We start from the raw sequence: 27577 nt of genomic DNA, 5'->3' as shown, positions 1-27577 counted from the left end.
TGGCAGCTCTCCTAGCCATCTAGAGAGCTTCCATTCTGCCCTATACAGCCAGGAGCTGGGGGGAGGGAGGTCAATCCCCTAGGCAACCAAGGAGGTGGGCCTTCTGTAGCCATGGGCACACCAATCTCACCCCTCCAAACCCTGTTAAACAGGTTTGTCAGCCAACCACAGACCTCCTGTTCTGTTCCAGCCACTCCCAGTCTCCGTTTCAATCATGCACTCTGGCAGCACTTCCTTTCTCACCCTTCTCATTGACCTTCCCAATCAACATATTGCAAAATGAATGGGTGGGTGGAGGACAGCCTGCTGAAGTCTCTCTGCGAGTTTGGCATCTCCGGGTATGAAGGGGGCCATTGAAATGCCCTGGGTTCTGACAAATCACAAAACTAACAAATCGTTTTGGCAAACGCGTCAAATTTCATGAAGTTTCATGATTCGCAATTCGTGGATCGTGATGAAACACGAAACTCTCGTTTCAGGCTTTTTCCATTTCGTGCCCATGTCTACTCACAACTGCATCGGTAAATAGGCCACCTCCTTCTGTGCTCTTATTTACCTGATATGAAACCAGTGTTTACTTTTTGAAAACCTTTCTCTTTGACTTTCAAATATGATACACAGAAACAATCATTTTTTTAAAAAAGTTTGTTAACAAGCTTATATCCATTTACATTAAACTCAAAGTCATAAAAAGCAAACAATATAATCTAGAAGCAATATAAGAAACCTATGAGACCTATTTTAACTTCAAAAACATAATCCATAATATATTTCTAAACACCTCAACATTTCTTGTTTAACATTTTCCTCTGGTTTGATTACATTCCAGTACGTAATAAATGGCTGCCAAATCTTAATATAATGATCTTTTGCATTCCCTTTCTGATTCCATATCTGCCTAATTGCCATTATCTTATTCATCATCATGATGATAAATTAGGATTTGCACACTCAGGCTATAGGTAGTATGTCTTTTTTCCAATATTGTTCCAAGACCATTTGGGCCACTACTAAAAAGTTCTCAACTAAAGTTCTTGTTCCTGGTTTTAGCTATCTAGGGAGAAGTCCTAAACACAATTTTTTGATCACATGATAGTTTTCTTTTGTAGTGCCTTCTAGTATTTTAAATAAATTCAAGCAATATTCTTTGCTACAGGACATTGCCACTGTGACAATTTTCTCCAGGACACAGAGGCAGGACACTCGGTCTTGGGTGCCAGCATTGCTGACTTCTCATCCCTGGCCTCACACGGGATGTGTGCCCTTCACCAACCAGGCTGTGTTCTGTGGTGGTTCAGCATTCCCTGGTGGCTGCTGCGGGGGAGGAGGGGTTAAGTGCTGTTCCTGGTCCTCCCTCTCACACCTTTGCCACCTCCATAGCATGATGGCTGCTTTGTAGGCTAGACTCTTGTAGAATTGACCCTGCAGCAGGCATCCATCTGTTCTTAGCTGCTGATGGAGCCTGCTTGCCTGCCCCCTTCTCCAACCTTCCACTCTCCTGCTCTTGCCTCACTTCCCGCTTGTGTTCCGCCTCTCTCCTCACTGCCATCCTGAGCCTTTCTTTCCTGGCCCCTTTTAAACCTCCCACCTCCTTGGCCATTTTCTGCCCCACCATTGGCACCCAGCCACTTCTCCCGGCTCAACTGCATTCCCTTCAGGTTGGGCCGCCTGAGGCTCAGTTGTGCCATTCAGCCTCTGAGGGCTCCACTTGAGTCGCAGGTCCTGACGGCATCCCTCAGTGGGGTTTGGGGCGTCCCGTGCCCCAGTTCCATGCAATGAATCACCACAGTGACCATATATGAAAAGGGAACCCCTTTTACTGTTGCTTCTCCAGCATCCTTTATAGGTATTATTTCCTATTTTTGCAATTCTGTCTGATGTTAAATACCATTCGTCACTTTTGAAAGCATTGCTTAAAATTATACAGAAAGAAATAAACATTATACTCAAATTTCAAACTCAGATATAATTTGCAGATTATTAAACACAGAGAAGTCCAAAACATTTGATTAGGGATGTAAATATGATTTGCTGTTGTCACATGAATTTCATGTATTTATTTCAGTAGCAATAGAAAAACAGGTTAATGTTTTGCAAATGCAGATATCATGATGTCCATGTCATCTGCACAATTAAAAACCAATACTTAAATTTCCATAATGTATGTGAAGTTGATATCTATTATAATTACTTCCTAGAATAAAATAAAGCATTTTGGTGATGTCTGCTAGTATGGTTTATTATCACAAAATCTTGTGCTTTATCTACTGTGGGGGGAAAATGAGTAATCATTTCACTATTAAGCAGGAAAAAGAACTAATTTTGTTGCTATCACATATGATTAACATCCAGCTCTTTAAAGTTGTACAGAGAACAACACAATTTCTTGTTTACTAATTATTTTGATTTTGTGGTTAATTCTAACACTTGTTCCAGGGATCTACTGCTGGACACTACAATAGCTTTGGTTACACCTAAACTGAATCTGATGTCTTCTCTTGGCTTTTATCTCCTTTATTAGACATTTCTTGCTGTGATCATTATCTACAAACTCCACTGCAGGAGAGAATGTACAACCTGCTGCTTCATTGATCATTTTCTGATCATTTTATGTATTTCGGCTCGTGCAGGAATGCAAAATTTTAGGACTTACCTTCTTTTTCAGATGTTTATTATAAAAGCAAATTATGCCTAATTTTTAATTGATTGGACACGACGTCCTTTTCAAGATAAAGCTCTAATATAAACTTAGCAAGTTAGTGTTCAAGCTCATAATTAAAACCAAAGTGACGCAATAATCTGCTCTTGCCAGTTAAGGAGAGATTAGTAGAAGATATCCTCATGTTAACTCTTATACTATTAGATATAATTATGGTCAGAAATATTAATATGTTAGTAAAAATAGAACTTTCAACTGACACAACTTTTAATTGATTACATTTTAAACAATGGTTATTGTTGAAATATATGTATTTTCAAATATGCCTTGAAGTTCTTAAAAGATGGTAGCACTTCCTTTTGTGTGTGTGTGAAAACTTAAAATTTATTTTAAAATTATCAATTCCTTTTTGGGCCAGCTTTTCCTAGAACCTGCATGTTATGATTAGTCTTGTTTTATGTGGTGCTTTCTGCATTTAGGGTTCAATCCAGAGACCTGGAAGTGAAGCTCTCCTTGCAGAATGAACCTTGCCCACCCCACTCTTTCTGCTAGAGTTGTCTGTGTTTCACAGAAGCTGCTCCTGAAGGTTGGGTATCTCAGGAACAGCAAAGAGTACATGGATGAGAGCAGTAGGAAGCAAACACTGGTAGAAATTGACCCCATTCCCTTACTTTTGTGTGCATGAAAGTGAACTCTGCCATGGAAGAGGGAGTATGTATCTAAAACTTGAACTATGTTTATTTGAATATAAGCTCTGCTTGACCTGAAATGCAAGCCCTACTGTGGACCTGTACAAGATACAAATTAGCTACTAATAGCAGCATGATAGGATCTTTGGGAGCAGGTATTGGAAAGGCCTTCTTCTCTTTGAGTCCCTGGATGCTGGGGCCAATCACAGTAGATAGTGCTGAGCTAGATAACTCAATGGGCTGATTTGGGTTTTCTGCAGTGCTTTTGGCCCCATACTGCTTTGATCTATCGCCTTATTTCTGTATACATGTGTTTGTCTTTAGATTTTGCTTTGAGGGGCTTTGGGGGGGGGTATTGTTGTTTCCTTCTGGGGGTTTTCTGGTTCTTTTGAGACCACTTTTACCATAATCTTTTCTGGAAGTTGATTATGAGCCAATGTTGTCCTCATACATAATGTTTGTTTCAGTTTTTGTTCTATCCACTATAGGATTGCCAGGTCCCTTGAGTCCCACGGCAGGAGAAGTGGATCCTGGCACTTAGCCTCCGTGCTTCCGGCGTGCGTGATGATGTCACTTGTGGGAAGTGACATCATCACGCGGGGCCAAGGGTGTGTGCTCCCGCACTCGCCACAGGGCTGAATTGCCCCCCCGCATGCCCAATTTAGCCCAAAACGGGCCTGTTGTGGGGTGCAGGGGTGCCCCAGGGGGCGCCCCTCCGCTGGCTAGGTAAGTGGGGTTGGGGACGAGGAGATGGGAACAGGGGATCCTCACCCAGGTGGGGGATTGGCAGCCCTAATCCACCCTCCTCCAATACACTTTTCACCGATTTGACATCTGCCATAACTGAAGCACTCTTTCCTCCCATCTAGTTTTGTTTTGGATCTTTTTTAAATTGTCAATTTCATATCTATATGTTGATCTACTGTTCTCAGCTTTCATTTAAAAAAATAGTAAGTCTCCAGCCCCTTTCATTGCAGAGATATGCCTTTTTCCTTATAACCTACTTAAGGGAAGGGGCTGGAGACTTACTTAAAAAAAATAAAGACTGGGAATTCAGAGAACCTTCTGCACTTATTATTAATAGTATGTTTGTATATCAATATCTAATTGTTGATTGTTTTCAATTGCAATATTCTGGCTCCAGAAAAAGCAGCTCAGTTTGCACATAGCTGTGCTGCTCTGGGCTCCATCCCAGCAGAGAATGGTTTGCGTTTGCCCCGCCAGTGCCAGCTTCTGCTTCCTGTGTCTGAGTCAGCCCAGGCAGAACTCTGTGGTTTGGATGGGTGCGGGGTGGATTAGGTATGGATGGTGGAACTTTTTCATGCAAAAACTGGTAGTGTGTTTGTTTTCTACCTTTTAAAACAATCCAGCCCTTATCTCGATACAGCGAACAAAAAATAAAAAGAGTGGGTGGGTGCTGTGACATCACTGGATGCCGCCGATAATGGCAGCTTCTTTGCTTGAAAATCCTGATCATTTAAGGTATGTGAGGAAGAAAATACACTGTCTCCACAACTGCAAAAATTCAAAGAGAGGGAAGACATGCAGAAGAACTGCACCCAACTAGATTTGCTTATGGATCAATTGCTAAGAAAATCAGGAATAAGTTGAGTGTGTGGGAAAACCCTCAGTAAGAGGTAAGGCAGCTCCAGCATACATTCAGGTGGTAATGCTATTTTTATGTATCTCTTAGTTGGCTGCAAATTAATGAGTTGGCCAGTGATGTGTATTTGTTGCTGTTGACAACAAAAAGTTGTTTTCAACAGCATTCATCCAAGGTGAAATAAATATATTTAGCTATTGGTTTTGCTTTAAATTTTAACTCTAGGCCATTTTTATAGTAGCTTTTCTGTGTTTCTGTGACAGATAAGGTGGGTAGTAGCAGACAGTAGGTATACTTTGTAGAAGCACATTGAGCCATGAGAGGAATTTTGATGACTAAAGCCAAAGGTACATCTTTTTCAGAATTCTGTGTACGGCAGAAGTTAGCCAGCTGCTTTCAAAGAGCTCACAGATGGGACATGAGGACACCAACTTACTCCTGTTGATTGTCTTCAGCATCTAGTGCACTAGAGTTATTGCTTTTGAACATGGACTTCCATTTGTCTGTGTGGTAACACAGATTTCGTGTTGAAACATAAAACTGGTTACAGTTCTCCCATTCAAAATCCCTATCAAAGAGACAATAGGAAATCAGCCTTAACAGTGGTTCAGTTGCTGGGAATTGCTTTATACTATTGCAATACTGTGCAGTACACATTTCACACTACTACAGCAGATTCAGGTTTGGCACCTTTTGGCTCAGTACTTATAATGATAGTCCTCTCACCCCAGCTACTTCTGTATGCCTATTCCTTTAGCTTTTTCATATACACTATTATTCAACAGGGTAATTCAATTGCAGCCAAGCCCTTCACATATTTTTACTGATGGTGACCTGTCCTGCTAGAGCCCCAACATCAAGGTTCTATTCTGCAGGAGATGGGCATGGAAGAGCGGGCAGCAAGTTGCAGTATTAAGAGGCAGGAAGGCCTTGGTTGCAGTGGAATGGTCCCACCAAGTCACAGAGTGCTCCCTAGAACTATGGAGGGGGTAAGAGTTGTAATAGAACAGCTCCAGACCTTCTGAGAGCAGAACCACAAGTGACAAAAGGCACAGATTGGACACTTGTCAGCTTCCCTCAAGTTTTGATGGGAAATGTAGGCATCCTAGTCTTGCAGCTTGGCTCTCTGACTGCTGTCCAATGGACTTTTCAACTGTCACTTGTCCAACATTCCGCCAAGCTGCCTACATTTCCCATCAAAACTGGAGGGAAGCTGACAAGTGTCCAATCTGTGCCTTTTGTCACTTGTGGTTCTGCTCTTAGTTCTAGTTCGAGAACTACAGTTAAGGCCAACAAAATAATAATTATTTTAAAAACAAGGCCAAAAATATGACAAGCAAACAAGCCATTTGAAGTAGCCCTAAAAATAGAGATTTGGTATTAAAAAATAAATGTGTCTCTTACAATAATCATGTAATTAATGTACAGGGATGATCTATTGTACAGCCAAATCCTTTTCAGTTGTATTTGGCATAAAAATGAGCTTGTTATCCATGACACTTTAAGGTTTCACAGTATATTAAAAATAAGTAATAACTGCCTTATCTTTTTTCAAAAATATATTTATTTAAACTTTTTAATGTTTGGCAAGCTATATCTTAAGATGATAGTGGTGGTGGTGGTGATAATAATAACATTTGATTTATATACTGCCCTTCAGAACAACTTAATGGCCACTCAGAGCGGTTTACAAAGTGCGTTGTTATTATCCTCATGACAATCACCCTGTGAGGTGGGTGGGGCTGAGAGAGCTCTAAGAGAGCTGTGACTGACCAAAGGTCACCCAGCTGGCTTCAAGCAGAGGAGCTGGGAATCAAACCCGTGATGAACTCAAACAATTCCCTGACTTATGTAATGGAACAAATATCAAGATTTGGACAGTACTCTGGTTATAAGTTGAATAAAAAGAAAACAAAGATAATATTACTTTCAACAATGACAGAGGAATGAGAAGAGATTGAAAAAATAATGGACTGTGACATTACTACAAAGCCAGTAAAATACTTAGGGATAAATGTATCAGCATGAAATGAGAATCTTTATAAGGAAAATGATCAAAAAGTCTGGACAAGAATTATGGAAAATTTGCAAAGATGGGAAAAATCGAATATTTCATGGCTGGGAAGAATCTCTGCTGTTAAAATGAACATACACTAGTGGCCAAAATTGTGGAAACCTTTTGGGAAAAGTACATTTTTGAGTTTTGATGGCTCATAACACCACTTTTTTTGGAGTAATACCATAAGATTATATGTCAATGGAAAGATAATTTAATCAAGAATATAATGCAACAAAGTTTGTTCAATTATCTGTATTCTATCAAATGTTATAGCCAAATAACCAGGAAAAGGGAGCACAACTTGCTTAGGTTGATATGAAGTAGCTTTCCTTCATTTGAATGTAGCCAATAAGCATGAGTCTTTAGAGAGCCAATCAGGTGTCATCTTGTTTTGGCAATGAGCCAATCAGGTCACAGTAGGATTCAGCTATTGATGTCATGTATTGGAGCTGAGAGGAGGTCATTTGTCAGTGTATTATGTGATTGCTATCAAGTTGGTTGGTTTGTTTTGAGTTCTTTCATTTAGTGAGCTTGTAAAACGTAATAAAATTAAAGAAATGGCACAAAGAGTTGACTGGTCACCCAGAAAGTGATGTAAAATAGTACTATTAAGTAACAAGGCTACAGTTATGAAGAAATTAGAAGAAAAATTGGTGGAAACTTAACCAAAGGTGGCATTTCTAAATATTTGAAGAGGTATAAGGCAACTCAGTCACTACTAAACCAGACTGGTAAAGGCAGGAAAAGGTGCACACAAACAAGGGATGATAGAAGAATTGAGAGACTGAGCCTAGGTGACAGAAGAAAATCATCGGGGTGTATACAGAACAAAATGGCACAATTCAGTGTGAAGTTGAGTACAAGGACTGTTTGGCACAGACTGGAGGAATTTGGTCTTAATGCTAGAATTCCACGAAAAAAACCCCATTTTTATCTCTCAAACAAAGGTTGAAAAGATTAAACTGGGCTAAAACCCATGGTAACTGGACAGCGGAACAATGGGACAGTGTTATTTGGAGTGATGAGACCAAAATCTCCCTGTTTGGTAGTGATGGCATAAAATACGTGAGAAGAAGAATCGGAGAAGATTTGCATCCTGATTGCATTACACCTACCATGAAACACCCAGTTAGTGTTATGATATGGGGTTGTATGACATCAAAAGGTGTGGGCAGAATTTGCGTGATAAATGGCAATATAAATGCCCAAAAATACATAAATGAAATACTTGATCCCAAACTGAAGCCTTCCACACGTGATCTTTTCCAAGATAATGAAGTATTTATATTTCAACAAGATTTAGCTTCATGTCATGTTGCTGCTGTGTGCAAAAAGTGATTTCAAGATAATCATATTCCACTGTTGGAATGGCCTGGGAATAGCTCAGACCTTAACCCCATCGAAAATCTATGGAGCCGACTAAAGAAACTGGTTAGTGAGAAGCAACCTGCAGTAAACTGCATTTAATAGAAGCAATAACTCAATCGTGGTTTCATATTATAACAGCTGCAGAACTAAAAAACTTGGTTCACTCCATGGGAAGGCATTGTAAGGCTGTAATTAAAGCAAACGGTTACCCAACTAAGTATTAACTGACATGCCGAGAATTGTTGTATAACTCATTTTTTCTATGTGTTTCAATTTTCTTATTTATAACTACTGTTCTAAAAAAATTTCCTTCATAAAAGTTATTGCTTTACATTCTTGATTAAATTATCTTTCCATTGATATATAATTTTATGGTATTACTCCAAAAAAAGTGGTGTTATGAGCCATCAAACCTCAAAAATACACTTTTTCCAAAAGGTTTCCACAATTTTGGCCACTAGTGTACTACAAAATTGAATTTTCTATTTCAAATGATCCCAATTCATATAGACCAAAAGACCTTAAATAAGTGGCAGAAAGCAATAAACGACTTCATATGGAAAGGGAAGAAACCAAGGATAAGATAAGTATTACAGGATGATAAAAAAAGAAGGAGAACTGGCGGTACCGAACATTAAATCGTATCACCAAGCAGCAGCACAAGTTTGGATAACAGATTGGATTATAAAGCCGAGTAGTAGACACATTAATCTGGAGATAGTGAATGCTAAAGAAGGCATCCACAATTATTTATGGCTTAAGAAATCATTGAAATCTATTCAAAAACAGGATGGGATCCATATACTAAGAGAAGGACTACTTAAAACATGGTTTCAATGCAGAAAAAGACTGAGCCTACTGATTCTCCCTATTGATGTCACCAATAAATGCCCGTTATGATGCTGCCACTAGAAATAGAATTGGTCATCTCAGCTACAAATCAATGACTGATAAGAAAGGAAATGTGAAAATTTGGCAAGAAATTCAAGCTCAAGGCAAAAACATTCCATGGCTGATGTATCACCAAACTGTATCAAGGTTCAAAGAACAAACTCTTAAAGAAGGCTGTAGGCTAAGAGAAAAAACAGAATTTGAATTATTAATATCTGGAGATCTAAAGCATCTATTTGGGAAAATTTACAAAATGTTATTGCAACACCACACAGAAACAGGTTCAAACCTGTATGATAAAATGGATGAAAAATTTTGGAGAAACTATTCTGAGGAACCTATGGGAAGATCTATGGACTAAGGATACTAAATTCACAAAAGGTCAGTTACTAAGAGAGAACTGGAACAAATCGTTACAGGATGGTCAAAATCTTGAAAAATCTGCTGGGGGAAATCTTGGATGAACAGAGCAAGTCAGCTGTGAGGAATTTTGTATTACAACATCCTTTGAGGGAGCATAGCTGCTACTGATTTTTTTAAAACCAAAATTTTTCCTATTCTTGAAAGAAATTCTATGCAAAGTAACTGTTGGAATAAATCACTGTATCCTAATTTTAATGGAAAGAGTGAAGAGTACTTGCAGATGGAAAGGGGACTTGATACTTTTTATAGTGTCAGTTTGTTTATCTGTTACTATTGAACTGGCCCCTCCCTGCTGTGAATGAACATTCCTTTTTGTGTCAGTTAAAAAAGGTCTGTTACTGTAACTGTCGATCTTATGTACAAGTCATGAACAAATTTTCTCTCAACGTTTGCTGTTTGCTTTACTGTAGATAGTTATTAAATGAAGTTCAATATTATCTGAACAAACACGTCTCCAAAATGATATTACTTCTCACTGGATTCAACTATTGACTCTGCTATATGCATATGCATATACATATATATGAAGAAGGTGGAATATCCTGCACCTGGTGAGTGAAGGGTTATTGCCCCATAATGAGAATAGACTGGGATATTTATATATATCTCCCTTACAGTAACAATAAACTGTGTCATTTATATTCTTCCTTTCTCACTGACACTCAAGGCGGATTACATAGTGTGAGATTAGTACAATCAGTAGCAAGGACAAGGGCAGGCATTTCCATACAGTGTCAAGAACATTTGTATAAACAAAGTCATAGGGTAAATGAATACAGTGTCAAGAACAATGCCATAGGGTAAATGAATGCCACTAGAAATAAAATGTTTGCCTAAAATGGCCATAGATTCGACTTACTATGGCAGCACACGTCTTAAGACTCTGAAATCAGGTCTGTTCTGAAATCATTATATATATACAGTCAGTGGAAATATTTTCAATATGTTTTCAGAAGTTCAGTATATTATTAAATATATATTAATAAAAAGATGTGCATACTGATTCTTTCACCCCAGATAAACATCTTGTTGCTTTCATGGAAGAGATAATGGCTGAGGTATAAATACATAGTAATTGTTTTTGTAATTAAATACTGTGTGTTTATCTATCCATCTATCACATTTTTTCCACCCTCCCTCCAAGGAGCTCAGGGTGGTGTTTGTAGTTTTTTCCTCCTCCATTCTGTCTTCATGAAAACCTGTGGGGTAGATTAGACTGAGATAGAGTGACTGGCCCAGCGAGCTTCACTACATAATGGAATTTGAACCTCAGTTTCCCCAGTCTTATCTCAACCACTATACCACATTGGTTCTCCAGATATGCTGTCTATGAGTTGTGACATTAATCACTTGTTTCTAGCTTCCAGATCCACCCTCATCACAATCAGGAGCTTCTGCCTTTCCTGGATCTCCATATAGAATCTAGTGCAGAATTTGGCATCTTGATCTTGACATTAATGTTCTAGATGAGTTAATATTTTTATAATTATTTATTGCCAAAATGTATATTCTGTTTTTCACTAAGAACTATGAAGGCACCTATTTTTCTTGAAAATGTGTGGGAAAGACCTGGTACAATCTCAAAAACCAGAAGAGGGTAGAACAGGATTTGCCAGTGATCATGGGGCAAGGCTTCATTGTTCTTTAGTTTCTTGTTATTTTCCCTGTGATTATTTTCTGCAAATTGCATACATTTTCTTCCCTCTGTTCTTGCTATAAAAATTCTACACACTTTGAAAATCTGATATCAGGGTCAAAGTGTTTGTAAAGTACTCTGCATAAAGAAACGAAGAGAATACAAGCACATGGAGGGAATAACATCTGAGCTAATTCATTAAGTGGTAACAGTTGCCACTTCCTGGCATCAGTTTGTAATTTCTGGGGGATGGGGAGTGGAATCTACTGTGGTTATGCTCTGAAACTGAGGGCATCCGGCTGCCAGGAGCATCAATGCAAGAGTACTGAAGAAAGGATGTTAAAACAGGCCTTTGTATGTGACAGGAGATTACCCTGGAAAATAGCAGTACACCTGGTCCTAAACATTTCATACTAGGCATTGTAGGTATGATGACAAGTAGGACTATGGCTAAAACTGAGCAGGAAGAGGAAAGGATTTGGGTTCCTGGGGACTAGATTGATTGACAGTGTTCATCTATGCTTCTCCAGGGCAGGAGTGTTCTCTGTTTGCCACCTGAGAGAGGCCTTTGAAACTCAGTCTTACAAGTACCATCTTGAAATGCTTTTGCATATATGGTATCCTGTTTTGGGGTGGGAGCTGTACTATATTTTGTATCATTTCACTTGACAATTCTTCTGACAATTCTGGTCTGACTTAATCAAATGGTAACTTTGTTAACAAATCAATGGGACAGAGGTAGTTTGTTCTTCCTCTGCCTTTAGAGATCTTTCGGGATATGCAGACATTATTACTGAAAAATTGACTCTGAATGCAGCACTTGCATTCTGATCTGATGGCTCTTGCTTATATTGTAACAGTTGCCAGACATTTTGAATGAAGTTTAGCAGAACCTGGCCCTTCTTCAAGGTGCTATGCAATTTTCAGCTTGCCATAGAACAGAATGGTTCTAATGCAAGTTTGCAGTACAAATGGAATAATTTAATTACTCAAGCTATACTAGTAGGTCAGTTCATAAGATCAGCTTTAATGGTTACAATGTAGACATAAAACTATAGGTTGAATCTAGGGTTGCCCACTCTGGGTTGGGAAAGCCCTGGAGATTTGGGGGGTGGACCCAAGGAAGTGAAGTGACCTCAGTGGGGTAGAATGCCATAGAATCCACCCTCCAAAGCAGCATTTTCTCCAGGGGAACTGATCTCTGTCATCTGGTGATCAGGAGATCTCTAGGCCACACCTGGAGATTGGCAACTCTAGTTGAATCCCATTACCTGTGACTTCAAAGAACATGGGAAAGATCCATAATTGTCTCCCCATAGCAGTAATTTCCTACTCCAAGAAAGTTCATTCGTGTTGTTGTGAGGCCTCTGTGTTCTAACAGCCATGCTGGTTGGGAGGCTGTATTGCAGAGTGGAAAAGGACAAAATCAACCTCAAAATCAGCCTCTTCTGTCAGCACAATTCTGCTGACAGGAGAGAGAGATTGATTTTGCCCCCTTCCCCCTACCCACTGTAGCTATTAGACCACTCACGTCCTGAGAATAAATTTTTCTGGGATTGGATTAGACTGCTCAAGGGAGGGGAACGTGGAAAGACCTGCAGTCCCTGGGTCTGTGGGCCACAGGATCCAACACACTACTTAGCTATTATATTGCATAAACCATAGCTACATAAAGCAATATCTGGCATATTTCCAGTAATTCTGGGATTCCGCCTCGGTTTATTGCTTCTTCATTACAACACACACACCAATGCTTTGTAAGGATTTTACAGAGAATTTGTAAAGGAAGTCAGGGTAGCTGATGTAAATCCTACCTTTTGCATTCTTAGGTTTGTCTGAGTGGTCAAAAATGTTAGATTGTATCCATGTTTTACAAAAGTACTTGGATATGATAGTAAACTGGGTAGAACTAACAGTGGTAGCTACAGCAGCCTTACATGATTGGGCTTTGATGGAAAAGACCTCTTGGTTACGCTAGCTATATCTGAATTAAAGCTGCTCTTTAACCAGACTGTCCTAATCACTTTCCAGGAAACAAAAGCTCAAAGATAGCCTATATGCCTAGACATGTTTTATCTTAGAGATCAAAGAAGAGTGGACATGGGGAAGATGAAAAGGCAGGTCTCTGCAGAGATTTGGTGTGTGTGTGTGTGTGGGGGGGTCATAGACCTGTTTTTCTTATATATGCTTGTGAATTATCTTCCTTTGAAAAAAATTAACCTCTACCTTAAGAAAGAAACAGTATACAAAGGGTTGGTGTCAATTGCTGGCCTCTGAGACATATCCCAGAGGATATGTTTTAGCCAGAGTATCCAAGACCCTGTGTAAAAGAGCAGCTCAGATATTCTTGGGTGACTGACTGTGCAATTCTTTGAAAATATATTGATTTCTTCAGAAATGATGAATGTGTACATGTGTAGGAGTCTGTATACATGTCACATCTGTATAATCTCTATCATTCTTTTTAATGGAATAAGTGGTTGAAACAGACCAAGAATGACACAGAATATCTTAGTGGTTTTCTAATAGGTTCCATAAATGGATTTCTCAGAAGTTATTTTAGCTATCTCTTGATGAACAGATATGATCTGACCTGAAGAACTGGTCAAATAAGCACCTTCTGATCTTTCCTGGTAGCAAACATAACGCTTGCTTACTACATTTTTTGCATGTTGAGTTCAGAGGGTGTGGTATTTGGCTTCCCTTAAAGCTTTGTTTCAACTCTGGATGTTCCTAAAGGTGTTATTTGCTTGGCAGTGTGATCCTAAACATCTTTCCTTGTAAGTGAGTCCCAAAGAGTTGGATGAGAGAGTGGGTCATGGGAAGAAATATGTAGATTTGTGGAGCAATAGGGAACTTTCTGAAACAAATCAAACCTGTACAAAAGAGACAGGCTTCATATGAACCTACAACTAAGTCAGACTGCTGGTGCTCAACAATATATCTAATTCTCAGAATGGCCAAATCTGCGGATACTTAAATCCAGAGCCGTGGACAGAGAAGAGAGATTTTTCTGTGAACCTGAAAAAAGCCCCATGTTTGCAGAAAAATCTGTAATTAAAAGCTATTTAAATTGAAGTATTCAATATACGCTCTAAATTGAGGGAAGCAGCACCTGTAACTTTAAGACATGAATGCCCTTAGTGCCTATTGCTACACAACCACAGAAGTATTGCCAGGCTTCAAGTTTTGGTTTCTCTCAGTAAAAGGCAGGGGGAAGAGTGAGGGCCATTTCCAGGTCAGTTTTGGCTTTTGAGGGAGGACTCACTGTGGCCAAGCCCACCAACAGCCACCAGACGACTTGCTACCACATGACTTCCATGATTCACCCAGGCCTGGCTGCTTTGTACTAGTCAACAGTAGCAACCGCATGAAGGCCTTAAAGTAATTAGAGTTTCAGAATAGGGTCTGGGAGACCCAGGTTCTAATCCCTACTCTGCCATGAAAATTCATTGGGTAACCTTGGGCTAGTTGCATATCCTCAACCTATCATCCCCTACGGGATTTTTGTAAGGATAAGATGGAGGAAAAAAGAATGATGTAAACTGCTTTGGGTCCCCATTGTGAATAAAGATAAGGTATAAATGAAGTAAATAAATATTGATATAGATAGATGGAGGGAAGATAAAAGGTAGGTTGGTTGGTGGAAGGAGAAAAAGAAGATGGGAAGGGTGAGAATATGGGTGTTTCCAGGATGAGGAAAGAAGAAATAATGTGAGGAGGGAGATACAAAGGAAAATGAGGTGCCCCCTGTAAGTCCTTGTGGGTTTTCACCATGCAACTGAGCCTGGTGGCCACCATTAGACAAGACTACAATTTTTCTGGGTAAATGCTGCAGGGGAGAGGGAAAGCTGAAGGCAAGGGGGCAGATAAAAGTAGGTTGTCCTGTGGGTGGGAAGGGAAGAAGCAGGAAAAAGAGAGAGGCTAAAAAGGCTGTCAGGGAAGGAAACGAGGAAATAGTGGGGGAGAATTAAATGAGATGTCCACCACAAGTCTTTGCAGGTCCCTTGCTTGTATATATACATAAAAGGTGCAAAGTAGTTTTAAAATTAACTCCTAGGCAAAAGCCGATGGGAGCTGGGGAGTCAGTGTCTGGGATGATGGAGTAAGTGCTGAAAGTTTCATGGAAGAATGCAAGATCAGGCCATGTAAATGATGGCCATGCTAAGAGGCCACAGGGGTGACAAACCTTGGAGTTGGAAAAAGGAAAGGTATCTTTATGCCAGTGCTGGAGCTGAAGTGCTTGGTGCTCAACCGCAACCTAGATATAGTGGGTATTTCAAAAACCTGGTAGAATGATGAAAATCAGTAGACTGTGGGTATCTCTGGATATAAATGTTGTAGATAGTACAGAAAAAGATGTGTTGCACTGAATATAAATGAAGGCAAAGAGTATAATTAACTAGAAAACGTAAATAAAATAAACTCACAGAATTGTTAAGCGTGGATAAACTGGGCTGTAATGTTAATTTAAAAGCGAGAGTATACTGTAGCCCACCTGACCAAACCACTAAGGCCGATATGAGATCAAGATGGAGAAGGAAATAAGGGAGGTAACTACAACAGAAAATGGTGTAATCAAGGATTTCAACTACCCTCACAATGGCTGGGGAAATATGTGCTCAAGTTACGCCACAGAAATAAGTAATCAAGAGTATCAAATCCCTCCACAATACTGTTTAAAAACACATTAATTAAAACCCAGATAGAAAGCATACCTCAGGTTAGGAAAGGAACCACCAAGTAGCAATGCTAGTCATCACAGAAAACAAGAAGGCTTCTTTTAAAACGTGGAAGGCTTGGAACAAGATGAACAAAAAGAAGCAAACAAGTTTTAGAAAAAACAAATGTTGACAATAAGGGGGTCAAAATAGAATTTGAGGATCTGTTTGCTAAAAAAAATGACAATAAGCATTTCTTGAATTAATTATTTTTACATTTACATCATATATAGTTTGCCTTTCTCACTGAGCGGATTACATAGTGCAAGTCAAAATACAATCACCAGGATGGGACATCCAGTAAACAGGGCAGTAAGACTTGGATTGCAGAAATCTGAAAACAAGCAGAAATCTGAAACAGAGGTGAAACAAAGCATAAGCTTTTAAACATACACAGTAGTATGAACTGCAGTCCTTACCCCTTTACCAAAGCATCTTTCTGAACCACTTCATTATAGTGCAGCCATGTGTACCTGTGTACATGTTCACCTGTGTACATGTGTAAAAAAGCCTTTCTGAATAATTCAGGTTTGCATAGTTTGTGGAAAGCCAGGAGAGTAGGAGCCTTCCTAACCTCATAAGGTGGGAGCTGCAACAGAGTATGTACATATGCAGGCTGTTGTTGATTCTGCCCATCTGCAGGGTGACCCCTGCAGAACGTCCTGCTCATCATATAATGGTGGAACATATAGAAAGAGGTGGTCCTGCAAATACGATGGACCAAGGCCATGAAGGTCTTTGTAAGTGATAGCTGATACTTAGAATCGAGTCTGATAACTGATGGGCAGCCAATGGAATTATTTCAGAATGGTAGTAGTATGCATGCTCTGCCTGTCTCCCAGTAATACCTCAGCTCCAGTTTTCTGGAATCTCTGAATTAATGTAAAGGGAAGACCTATGCAGAGTCCATTACAGTAGTCTAGTCTCAGAGTTACCGTGATGTGGATCCAGGTGACCAGATCAGCTGTGTCAAGATAGTTTGGCTGTTGGATGACAAAGGAGTGAAAGGGTTGGTTAAGGAAGACAGGGCAATGGCAGTGGAACTGAATTAATTCTTTGTTTTCCCCATTGAAAATGAGGGTTGCATACTTATGCTGAAGCTGCCGTTGTCAGGAAGAGATAAAATCCTAGGGCTAATGAGAAAATTAAAAATGAATAAATCTCCAGGTTTGGATGGTTGTTACAGAATTCAATTATTAAATTGTTCATCCTGTAACCAGTATTTGTAACATAACTAAAAATGGCCACCCCACTGAAGGACTAGAAAGTTGTTGATGTTAACATTACTTTTTAAAAACATATCTATAGGGATCCAGGAAATTGCATATCAGTTACTCTAACATCTATTCCACATGAATTAGTAGAGGCTGTTATTAAAGATAGAATTATTAAGTAGATAGAGAAACAAAGTCTGCTGAGGGAAAATCTGTATGGCCTTTGTGAAATAAGTCCTGCCTCAACAAGGACATCCCTTCACAAAAGCCATGTAGATTTTCAATAAGCAAGTAAATTCATAGAGCTAATAGATTTTTTTATAGGTTAATAGGCATGTGGATAATGGTGATCTGGTACACATTATATATTTTTTCATTTCCCAAAGTTTCCCCACCAAAGACTCTGAGTCCTAAGTAAACATAGCAGGCATAAGGTAAGAGGACAGGCTATTTCTTAAACAACAGGAGGCAGAGTAGGAATAAATGGGGAGTTCTCACAGTGCAGGGGAGTAAATGGTGTCCCACAAGGATACATATTGAGATTGGTATTTATTCATTAATTATCTGAAATTGTGGGTGAGCAGTATAGTGGCTAGATTTGTGAATTATAGCACCTTATTCAAGATGGTGCAAATTAAGGAGGATTGTGAACAGCTCCAAGAGGATCTCTCCAAATTGAATGAGTGGGCAACAATGTGTGTGTGTTATGTACCGTCAAGTCGCCTGGGACCTATGGTGAGTGACTCTATGAAGGAAAGACCTCCAAAACATCCTATCATTAACAGACTCGCTCAGATCCTGCAAACTGGAGGACATGGCTTTTTTATTGAGTCAAGCCATCTCATTTTAGGTCTTTCTCTTTTCCTTCTTCTTTCCACTTTTCCTAGCATTATTGACTTTTCCAGATAATCTTGTCTTCTCATGATGTGACCAAAGTACAATAGCCTTAATCTTGTCATTTTAGCTTCTAGGAAGAATTCAGGCTTGATTTGATTTGATGTAGTACCCGCTTATTTGTCTTTTTGGCTGTCCATGGTATCTGCAAAACTCTCCTCCAGCACCACATTTCAAATGAATCAATTTTCTTCCAGCCAGCTTTCTTCCCTGTCCAACTTTCACATCTATACATAATGAAGGGGAATACCATAGTCTGGATTATCTTGATCTTGGTTCCCAGAGAGACAATTTTATCTTTAAGGATCTTCTCTAGCTCCCTCACAGCAGCTCTTACAAGTCTCAGTCTTCTGATTTCTTCATTATAGACTCCCTTTTGGTTGATGATTGAGCCAAAGAATAGAAAATCTTGAACAATTTCAATTTCCTCATTGTCAACTCTAAAATTGTGTAATTCCTCAGTAGTCATTACTTTTGTCTTCTTTATTTTATTTTATGTTTATTTATTTTCAATTTATATTTCGCTCTCCCCACACCAGCAGGCTCAGGGCGGATGTTCAGCTGTAATCCTACTCTGGCACTTTCTCCTTTAACCTTCATCAGTAGTCGTTTCAAGTGTTCACTATTTTCTGCTAGTAGCATGGTGTTATCTGCATATCTCAAACTGTTAATGTTCCTTCCACCAATTTTCACTCCACCTTCTTCTAGATCTAATCCATCTTTCCTTATGATATAATCTGCATAGAGGTTGAACAGGTAGAAAGATAATATGCATCCTTGTGTGACATCCTTGCTGATTGGAAACCATTCTGTTTCCCCATATTTTATCCTGACAGTAGCCTCTTGTCCAGAGTACAGGTTGCACACCAAAACTATCAGATGTTGTGGCACCACCGTTTCTTTTAAGACTCCATAGTTTTTCCTGATCCACACAGTCAAAAGCTTTGCTGTAATCTATAAAACACAGGCTGATTTTATTCTGAAATTCCCTGATATGTTCCATTAGCCATCGTAAATTTGCAATGTGATCTCTGATGTATCTGGGCAACAAAGTGGCAAGTAAAATTCAGTGCAGGTGAGTACAAGGTGAGGCATATTGGGAAAGTGACTGAAATAAAATGGCCAATATTGTAATGCTTCTCTATAGATCTAGAGCAAGATGTCATTTGGAATGATGTATATTGGTGGACACATCTCAAAAAAGATACTGCACAGCTGGGAAAAGTGAAGAAGTGGGCAACCAAGGATGATCAAGGGCTTAGAGCACCTTTCCTATGGAAAAAAACTGAAGAGTATGAGGCTTTTCAGGTTATAAAAAAAGATGACTTGAAGGGGCATGGTGTGTGTGTGTGCGTGTGCGCGTGTGTGTGCGTGCACGCGCGCGTGCACCATTGAGTCACAATCATCTTATAACAACTCCAGCAAGGGGCTTTCAAGGCAAGTGAAAAGCAGAGGTGGTTTCAATTGCCTTCCTCTGCAGTGTCTTCCTTGTACTGACCCATCCAAGTACTGACCCATCTTATCTTCCAAGATCTGCTGAGATCAGGCATGGTGACTTCCCTCCTGGAGGGTAGAGATCCCATTCCCTCAGTGGGGGCTGGGGATCACCACTCCCACCTTTTGCCCCTGCTACCACTTACCTGGCCAGCAGGGAGGAAAGGCAGGTAACAGGCTTACCCGGCGCTCTTCTGGGGCTGGCACAACAAAGCTAAGGAGAATAGTTGATGGCTTCTATGCGTTGTTTGTTTGTCTTCCAGGGCAACTGATTAGCCACTGTGTTAAATAGGTTGCTAGACTAGATGACCACAGGTCTGATCTGACAGGATACCTCATGTGGTGTTATACTATACCTGAAATATTAAGTGTACTTGCCTAAGATAATTGAAACAACTAGTGCTGCTATGGTAAACTTCCAGTTGTGTTTTCCAATAAGGATAGTCTTTTTCTGGTGCAGTGATCCCAAATCTTCCTTAAATTAGATTCTGGCAGGTTTATTTTCCATTGGAAAGAATTATCACCTAGATGTGCATCAGATTACATATCCAGGCATGGAAATTTGCCACTATTTTATTATTTTGAAAGGCCACTCCCATCTATAGCTTGTGCGGCTATTCAGTATGCATGTGCAAATAGAAGCTATATGGTTATTGTATTGTCGAAGGCTATATGGTTATTTTCTTTTGGTGGAAAGGACACATCTATAGAGTGTAGAGGAAGGCCTACAGAAAAATCCAAAACCAACAAAAATTGTAATACTTTTAAAAAAAGATATACCAAAACATTACAGAACAGTGTGCGAACTTTTTGAGTTCTCTAGAATGGTTCATCTGGCTTGATGAAAAAACAAGGTGGGAAGGAAAAAATGTTTCAGGCTGTGATGTTATGTATCTTAGACATAGTAAATACATGCTAACTTTACTATGCATTTATTCTAATAGTAAATGCCAATATGCACTGTTCATAACTACTGCATTACTTAACATATTATGGGATATGTATTTTTAAGAGTCAAGTGCGCACTACACTGACAGGAAAAATACATCATGTCAACAGTCCTCCATTATCAGATGTGAGGAATACTGAATAAGAAAGAATCCCACCTAAAATGTTATTTTCCTTTAAACAGGTTATGTGATAATGTCAAGTATAAGCTATGATGCTGATGACAAGGACCCAGCAGTCAAATATCACTGTTTTGGAAAAGAGAAGGCTGATTTTTTTTAAAAAAAAAAAGCATATTGCACGTAGCCAGGTGCTTTACTGGCTTCTAAATGAGTTTTCGGTGATTTGCTGTGTTCAGTGCAAATCAGCAGAAGTATCTTACCGCCTCTCCTCCCCATTCCGTGTCAGTGGGCGGGCCTCATTAATGAGCAGTGTTTGGTTACGCTTGTTCCACAGATTCAAGAGGCTGTCTGCTTCCTCGTTCAGTGGAGTGCAAGAGTTGCCTTCGATAATGCTATCAAAAGCTTAGCACAGCAGCAGGAGGACAGTTCAGTTCTGCAGCTGCTGAATGCCTGATAGGGTGCAGAGGAAAGACTTAGCTTTGCCTTCACATTTTGTGCACTGACAGAATCAGCTGTGACCTCCGAGACTGCTTCTCCTTCAGCCACAATGGTGGCAAAGGATTATCCATTTTATCTCACCGTCAAGAGAGCAAACTGTGGCTTGGAAGTACAAACAACGAGCATATCAGCCAAAGAAGCAGAGGTATGATGTGCAGACAGATTTCAGAACTACTTTTCCAAAGAATCTGGATTCATTGGAGCAGAATAAGTATTTTGAGCCCTCATTGAAGATACTGATTTTTCATATTTTGCACTCAGTTTCTGGGTTTCTTTAGTTCTTTATATTCTAGAAGGTAATACTTGCATAAAATGGGGTCATTTCTAAAGATAGGCAACCGAGAAATCTACTGTATTTAAATGTATGAACTTGTGATACTGTGGTGATGCATGGTAGTATATATATTTAAATTAGAAGTAAGTTAAATATATGTTATCTTTACTACTAACAAACCAAGAAATTCAAAGTACAATCCTATGCAGAGTTAGTCCAATCTAAATCCATGAATGTCAGTAGTTGTAGAATGGAGCAACTCAGCATAGAACTGTACCATATGATCACAATTCTAAACTTGAATGTATAGAAGAAATAATTAGCAGTTGCTTCCTGATTTTTAAGATCTGAGTGATCTGTTAATCAAAGTTATCTTAAACTATCCCTCTCATAGATTGATCAATTGGATTAAGAAATAAATGTCCATCTTGCATTTACAAATTGTTACAGGATATTTTAATACTTAAATGTTCACAAAATACTTAAATGTCAGTAACTGATGTCTACAAATTGCTGGATTTGTTCTGTGTTTAAACAAAGTTTCTATAGATTAGCTTTAAAGAAGTGGAATTCAGGGTTTTGTAGGATTCCGAATTTATCTTAATAAGACCTGTGTGATGAGGTCCACTATGAGAGGTAGAAAAACTAACCATCTATAAAAATCAACTGAATTGATCTTCTTTGCTTTAATGGAGTTTGGAATTCATGCATGTTTCAGATTCTGATTTTTTTCAGCAGGAACTATTTCTGTTAATGCTAACATTCATTAGTGTTCAAATATAAAATATATTTTCTCAGAAGTATATCTAAGACCATAAGCATAGACTTGGTGGCCCAGTAACCCCGGTGGTTCATCTAGTCTTGCATTTTGTTTTCCATATTGGCCAACCAGGTGCCACAGAAGGCCACAAGTAGAGAGACAATGCCTGCCCCTGCAACCGACATACAGAGGTGCTCTGTCCAAACATGGAGGTCTCGTTTAGCTATTATGAATTTAGAGCTAGAGTCTAGCCATATCCAATATAAAAGCTTACTTCAGTCATGCATACCTTCTAGCCATGAACATTTGGGATTACATCCTCTGTGAGGAAATTACAAATACAGGCGATCTTTTAAATAAACTAACTGCGTGGTTTCAGCCTCCACTCCTGTCAGCTTTGCAAGGTAAAGTAAGATTGAACTGTTTTAAGTGCATACTTATATGACTATAAAGTTACCAGAGTTTACTTATATTTGTGTAATGACATCTGTGATGCGTAATGACAGTTTCAATTTTAATAGTTGCATCTGAAATTTCTTTTACAAATGGTAAATTTTGATTCAGTAATAATGTACACCTTGACCCCTGAAATGAAATTTTCAGTCAGTATAATTCAGGTTATGTAAAGCAAATTCTTTAATGGTCTTCAGCTATAGTTTCTATATTTCAGTTATAGATAAAAAAATACATGATGAAAAACACACAGTGTTGTTCTATACATGGGTATTAGAGGGGCTATGTTCTTAAATAATGTGAAACTCTTCATAATATATAAAGAAGCCAGCATGGACAGTTAAATAGCACTTTAAAAGCACTGTGATATTTTTCCAGCATATTCTCTAAGAGACTGTTATAACTTATAAGTATTAATTCATGTGTAGTTTTTCTTACAATCTAACAAGTTAACTTATGGATGTTTTCTGTTATGATTTTGTGATATTACCTTACAAGTCAAAGCAGTTCTATGTTGCAGCAACCCTTATCCTTAAAAACTCACTGTTTGGTATTAGTTATGGGCAGTTGAAACCAGTTACAGTTATTGTCATCTATTACATACATCAGGTTGCTATGTGATCTAAAAATGGCAGAAGTATGTTGAATATTGTTTTATTTGCATTGTGATGTAAAAACCAGGAGTTAACATGCTCATTCCTTCATTTCCTGCTTGAATAATAGGTACATTTGCTAATGAGCAAATTTATGTTACTGCAAAATGGATTTTTAAAAAATATGTATAACAAAGTGTTTGAGCATGTGGAGTAGGTTGGTGCTTACTGGTGAACGTTAACATACAGTCCCACTTTTTCTAAGAGCCCTTGTGACATGGCATGAAATCATAAGGATGATATAATTAGGTGTTGTTCTTGACATAATCCTATCCTTTTTTGCAGGATATTTTATATGCTTAAATTAAAAAATAATTTGTATTAGAAGCGTATCAGAAATGGAGGGACGTAAAATATAAATTTGCCCCCCAAAAGATGAAACTAACATTAAAAGCATCTAAATAAAAAATGTATTGTCTTGTCTGGCTTTTGAAAGACACTATTTCTTTTGGTGTAAAGCATCAAGGCTGGTAGGCAACCTGGTTGCAGAGGTTTAACAATTTTGTAGACAGGAAATAAAGCAATTGGCAAGCAACAGCCTGCACTGAGTAGCAAGATGCTCAGGCTGACCCAAGTCTGCTATTACACAAGAGAGGGGAATGCTGCAGTGATCCATATCCACAAGACCCGTCAGTTGAGAGATTGCTGGACACAACCTTTGTGTACTGTCTATTGCTTTCGAGGCAGTGAATATTACAAAATTATTGTTTCTTTCCTGGGCATTGATCAACAACAAAAGCAAAATCTAACATCAGGCAATCCAACTAAAAACAAGAACTCTGAACTGTATGATGCAATGGGATAAAGACAAAGCAGTTGGGAGTTACTTGATGTATTGTAATTTAGTTTCATAATGATGGTAAACCAAGTGCGTTGTCAGTAAGGGAATGCTAATTATGGGAGTCAAGTGGATTTGAGCGCTACTTAAAATAATGTTTCTCATTTCTTCACCATCGTGTTTTTTTTTTTTTTTAGTAAGGACTGGTGTATAAATAAACAAAATACTTGCAAAAGGCCTGTATATTTTTGACCATAAAAGTAGCTTTTGGATTTAATATTAAGGATTTCAGTACCAGTGGACCACATATGAGCTAGATTACCATTAAAAAGAACTGTTTTTCAGTTGCTAAAGATTTTCTGAAGCTGTTTATCTGTTTGCCAGATGAAGTGGACTAAATACTGATGATATAATAATACGTAAATATTACACTAGACCTTGAGTTGACTACTTATCCAAACACACTGAGGATTATACCTGCCTAGCTTGTCTTAAAAGAAGTCACTTTTATGATGAGGAGAGGAAGATTCTTCCTTGTCCCCCTCTGAGCTTAAAAGCAACATATTGCAGGGCTTTCAAAAAGCTCTCTTTCCTCTCTAGACCGCTCTACAGACATATACTGTAGCCTCAGTGTCCCTGTTATCACAGTCAGTGTATTTGCTCCATGCATCTGTCACTTTTTACAATCTTAGCATGTCCCATGCTTGTTAGATGAGCTTGTAGTACAAGAAAGATTGGAAATTTTTCCAATTGTGGCATTTTAAAGGATCTAGGATGATGGTAGGAGAGTTTCTGGGTAGAGGCAGCAAATACAAAGGAGCTGTAAATGCTAGTTGTGAATGACCACAAACATTTTGAAGTTAAGACATTTTCCTTTGGGGTGGAGTCTGTGTCTCTCAGATTCTGTGGAAATATTTTGAGCATGTCATTTTGATGGGGATGACTTCAAATAGGAGCCTGAGATCCAAAATGGACATGATATGGGTGGTTTGTGTTCTGACATCATGATTCTTTTGTTTGCACTTTAAATCAGCTACTGGTGAATGGAAAATGTACTGGAACAGTGGCCCCTAGTCCTTTGCTTCATTTTCTGGATCTAAATTGCTTCCTTCAACAATTCTGTTTGGATCATGGTAAATATAGACAGGTACCTTCCTTGTTTGTTGTCCCCCCCACCCCCAAGTAGAATAAACAGCAGCTTTGCAGTGGGGTTATTTAGATCAGGAAAGATGCTGAACTGCCCTCCCCTCCGTGCTGCCATGCCAAGTGGCATGATTTTGCAATGCCAAGTGGCTGATTTTAAGTATAAAGTAAGGTATAGGTAAGGATAATGAAAACAAAAAAATATTCTGACAAATAAACCTTTCACAAATATCAAAGTGAATATTAAAAAAAAATTTTTGTCTTTTGAGAAGCCGGTAAACAGGATATATGCAAGAAAGCTTCCTTGCCAGAAATTCATTTCACATATGGCAAAAGAATTATTTCTACTTTTTGAAGTTCAGCTTCTATTTTCAAGTACATTTAAGAAATAAACAATTTTGTTGTTAAAAACATTATCCATCATTAATTAATTCTTGAGAAAGGAAAATAAACAGGAAGATATAATATCCTTCCTTGCAGGGATCATTGTCAAATGTTCTACTTTTAGCCTATTTGCGTGAGAATTCAACAGGAGATATTTGGAGGAGCTCTGCAAAATGCTTTCCTTAATATTACTTGTAATTCTGTAGCTGGAATGTAATAGTTAGAACTATCAGTGCTTTTAATATATGTCTCTTTTTATTATTTTATTTTTATTTGTTATTTATATTCCACCTTTCTCACTGAGACTCAATGCAGATTACATTGTGTGAGATTAGTACAATTAGTGGCAAGGACAAGGGCAGGCATTTCCATACAGTGTCAAGAACATTTCCATAAACAATGTCATGGGGTAAAAGAATATAAGTTTACAAAGATATAGTATTAGCAAGGATCCAGTATGGGGTTGAGGAATTGCTGAAACAGAACATAATTAATTCTAGGACGTACATTGAATAACGTAAAGCACAGGTAGGATATAGGAGTACATATTTAAAGTTGTTGTACACACACACTATCCCATCCGTAACAGTTTTGGAATAGTTTAGTGTTTTTTAACACAAAGAATTATTATTATTTAGCCTTGAAATAAATAAGAAAACAATGCAAAATTTCCTGTGCTAATTAAATAGGATATATAGCAGCTACTTGGGACTAGAGATGGGCACGAACAGCAATACGAACAAAAAAAAAGCCACAAACAACCCCATCTGCTGTTCGCGAACAAGCTGTTCGTGAGGCCCCATTCTAAACAAAATGGTGGTCGTTGCAAGCCTCGTTCATTGCTGTTCATTGCTGTTTGTCAAGCCGGACAGTCTGGCACCTGCAATCAATTCCCTTGGCAACTTAGGCAGGGATTGTCTGAACTGTCTGAACTCCTGCTGTTGCCCTGGAAACCCCAATCTAAGCCCAATTTAGCTTGATAGGTAGGTCTTCCTTTCAAGTGCGGCACTCCAAATTTGTTACAAGGGAGCAAAGAGCAGGGGAGAGGGTGGTTCCCAGCTCTGGCTTAGTTTGCAGGCAGTGGAGAGGGAGAGACAGTTGCTGTTGGCATTTTGACAGAGTGCATTGGAGCTTGAATTTTCTTTGTGTGTGGTGGGATAGGGATCTACCCCTTCAAGTTCCAGGGCTGCTGCCAGGCTCTGGACCAAGCTATTATTTATTATTGGTACCTTTCCTGGTGCCTGCTCAGGTCAGGTTTCTGGGAGTGGTGAAGTAGGGATCTTGACCAAACTTGGATGATGGCTGGAGGAGAGCCTGCTGGACCCCACGAACAGCCAACCATGAACGTGTTCGTGAACAGGGCCATGTTCGTGGTTGTTCGTGAGTCCTTGTTTGTGGATGGCAATGGACAACGAACATCATGTTCGGTTTTTTTCCATGCCCATCTCTACTTGGGACCCTGTCTTGCTAACCATTTAATTGCATTGTGTGGTACTAGATGGTAGGAAGAGCTACAGACACAGTTAAGAAACAAAGAGACAACTCCTCTTCCCTTGTCCCTTGCATATCAAGCTACCAATGAATGTTTGGGGCTAGTGTCATATTCATGTGATAATCAGCTCTCTGCTATCATAGATGGGCATCACTCTCACTTCAGCCATCCCCTCCCCCCAACCCTCCCTAGGATATGAAATATGAAGCCGAACACTCACTCCTGGTTCCAAGTTGTCTCTGCTCTACAAAAATGCTTCTGTCGTGTAAGGCCAATACCATTATAGTTTCTTCTGAAGAAATTTATTTACTTTATTTGTAGTCCACCTTTCTTGCTGATACTCAAGGCAGATTACATAACATAAGCAGTGTAACCAGACAGCATAAGAAAACTAATGAACAGTCCAATAGGAGTACAGTTA

The 27577-nt window shown here is 38.9% G+C and overlaps 1 protein-coding gene across 2 annotated transcripts in view; it reads left to right on the top strand.

Moving 5' to 3' along the window:
- Window positions 1-27577, top strand: part of ARHGEF3 (Rho guanine nucleotide exchange factor 3) — a 273489-nt gene that overhangs the window by 150832 nt on the left and 95080 nt on the right. The window contains exon 1 of one of the 2 annotated variants that reach the window (XM_054977397.1): window positions 21129-21364. The exons of the other annotated variant lie outside the window; for it this stretch is intronic. Within the exon in view, the coding sequence (XP_054833372.1) occupies window positions 21269-21364 (96 nt within the window). The 5' untranslated portion in view covers window positions 21129-21268. Of the gene's footprint in view, window positions 1-21128; window positions 21365-27577 lie in introns of those variants that run through there. 2 annotated transcript variants of the gene reach the window in all.

This window comes from Eublepharis macularius, chromosome 4, assembly GCF_028583425.1.
Source record: "Eublepharis macularius isolate TG4126 chromosome 4, MPM_Emac_v1.0, whole genome shotgun sequence".
Lineage (NCBI taxonomy): Eukaryota > Metazoa > Chordata > Lepidosauria > Squamata > Eublepharidae > Eublepharis > Eublepharis macularius.
The sequence above is the reverse complement of the archived record's forward strand: the minus strand, read 5'-3'. Positions and strand labels throughout refer to the sequence as shown.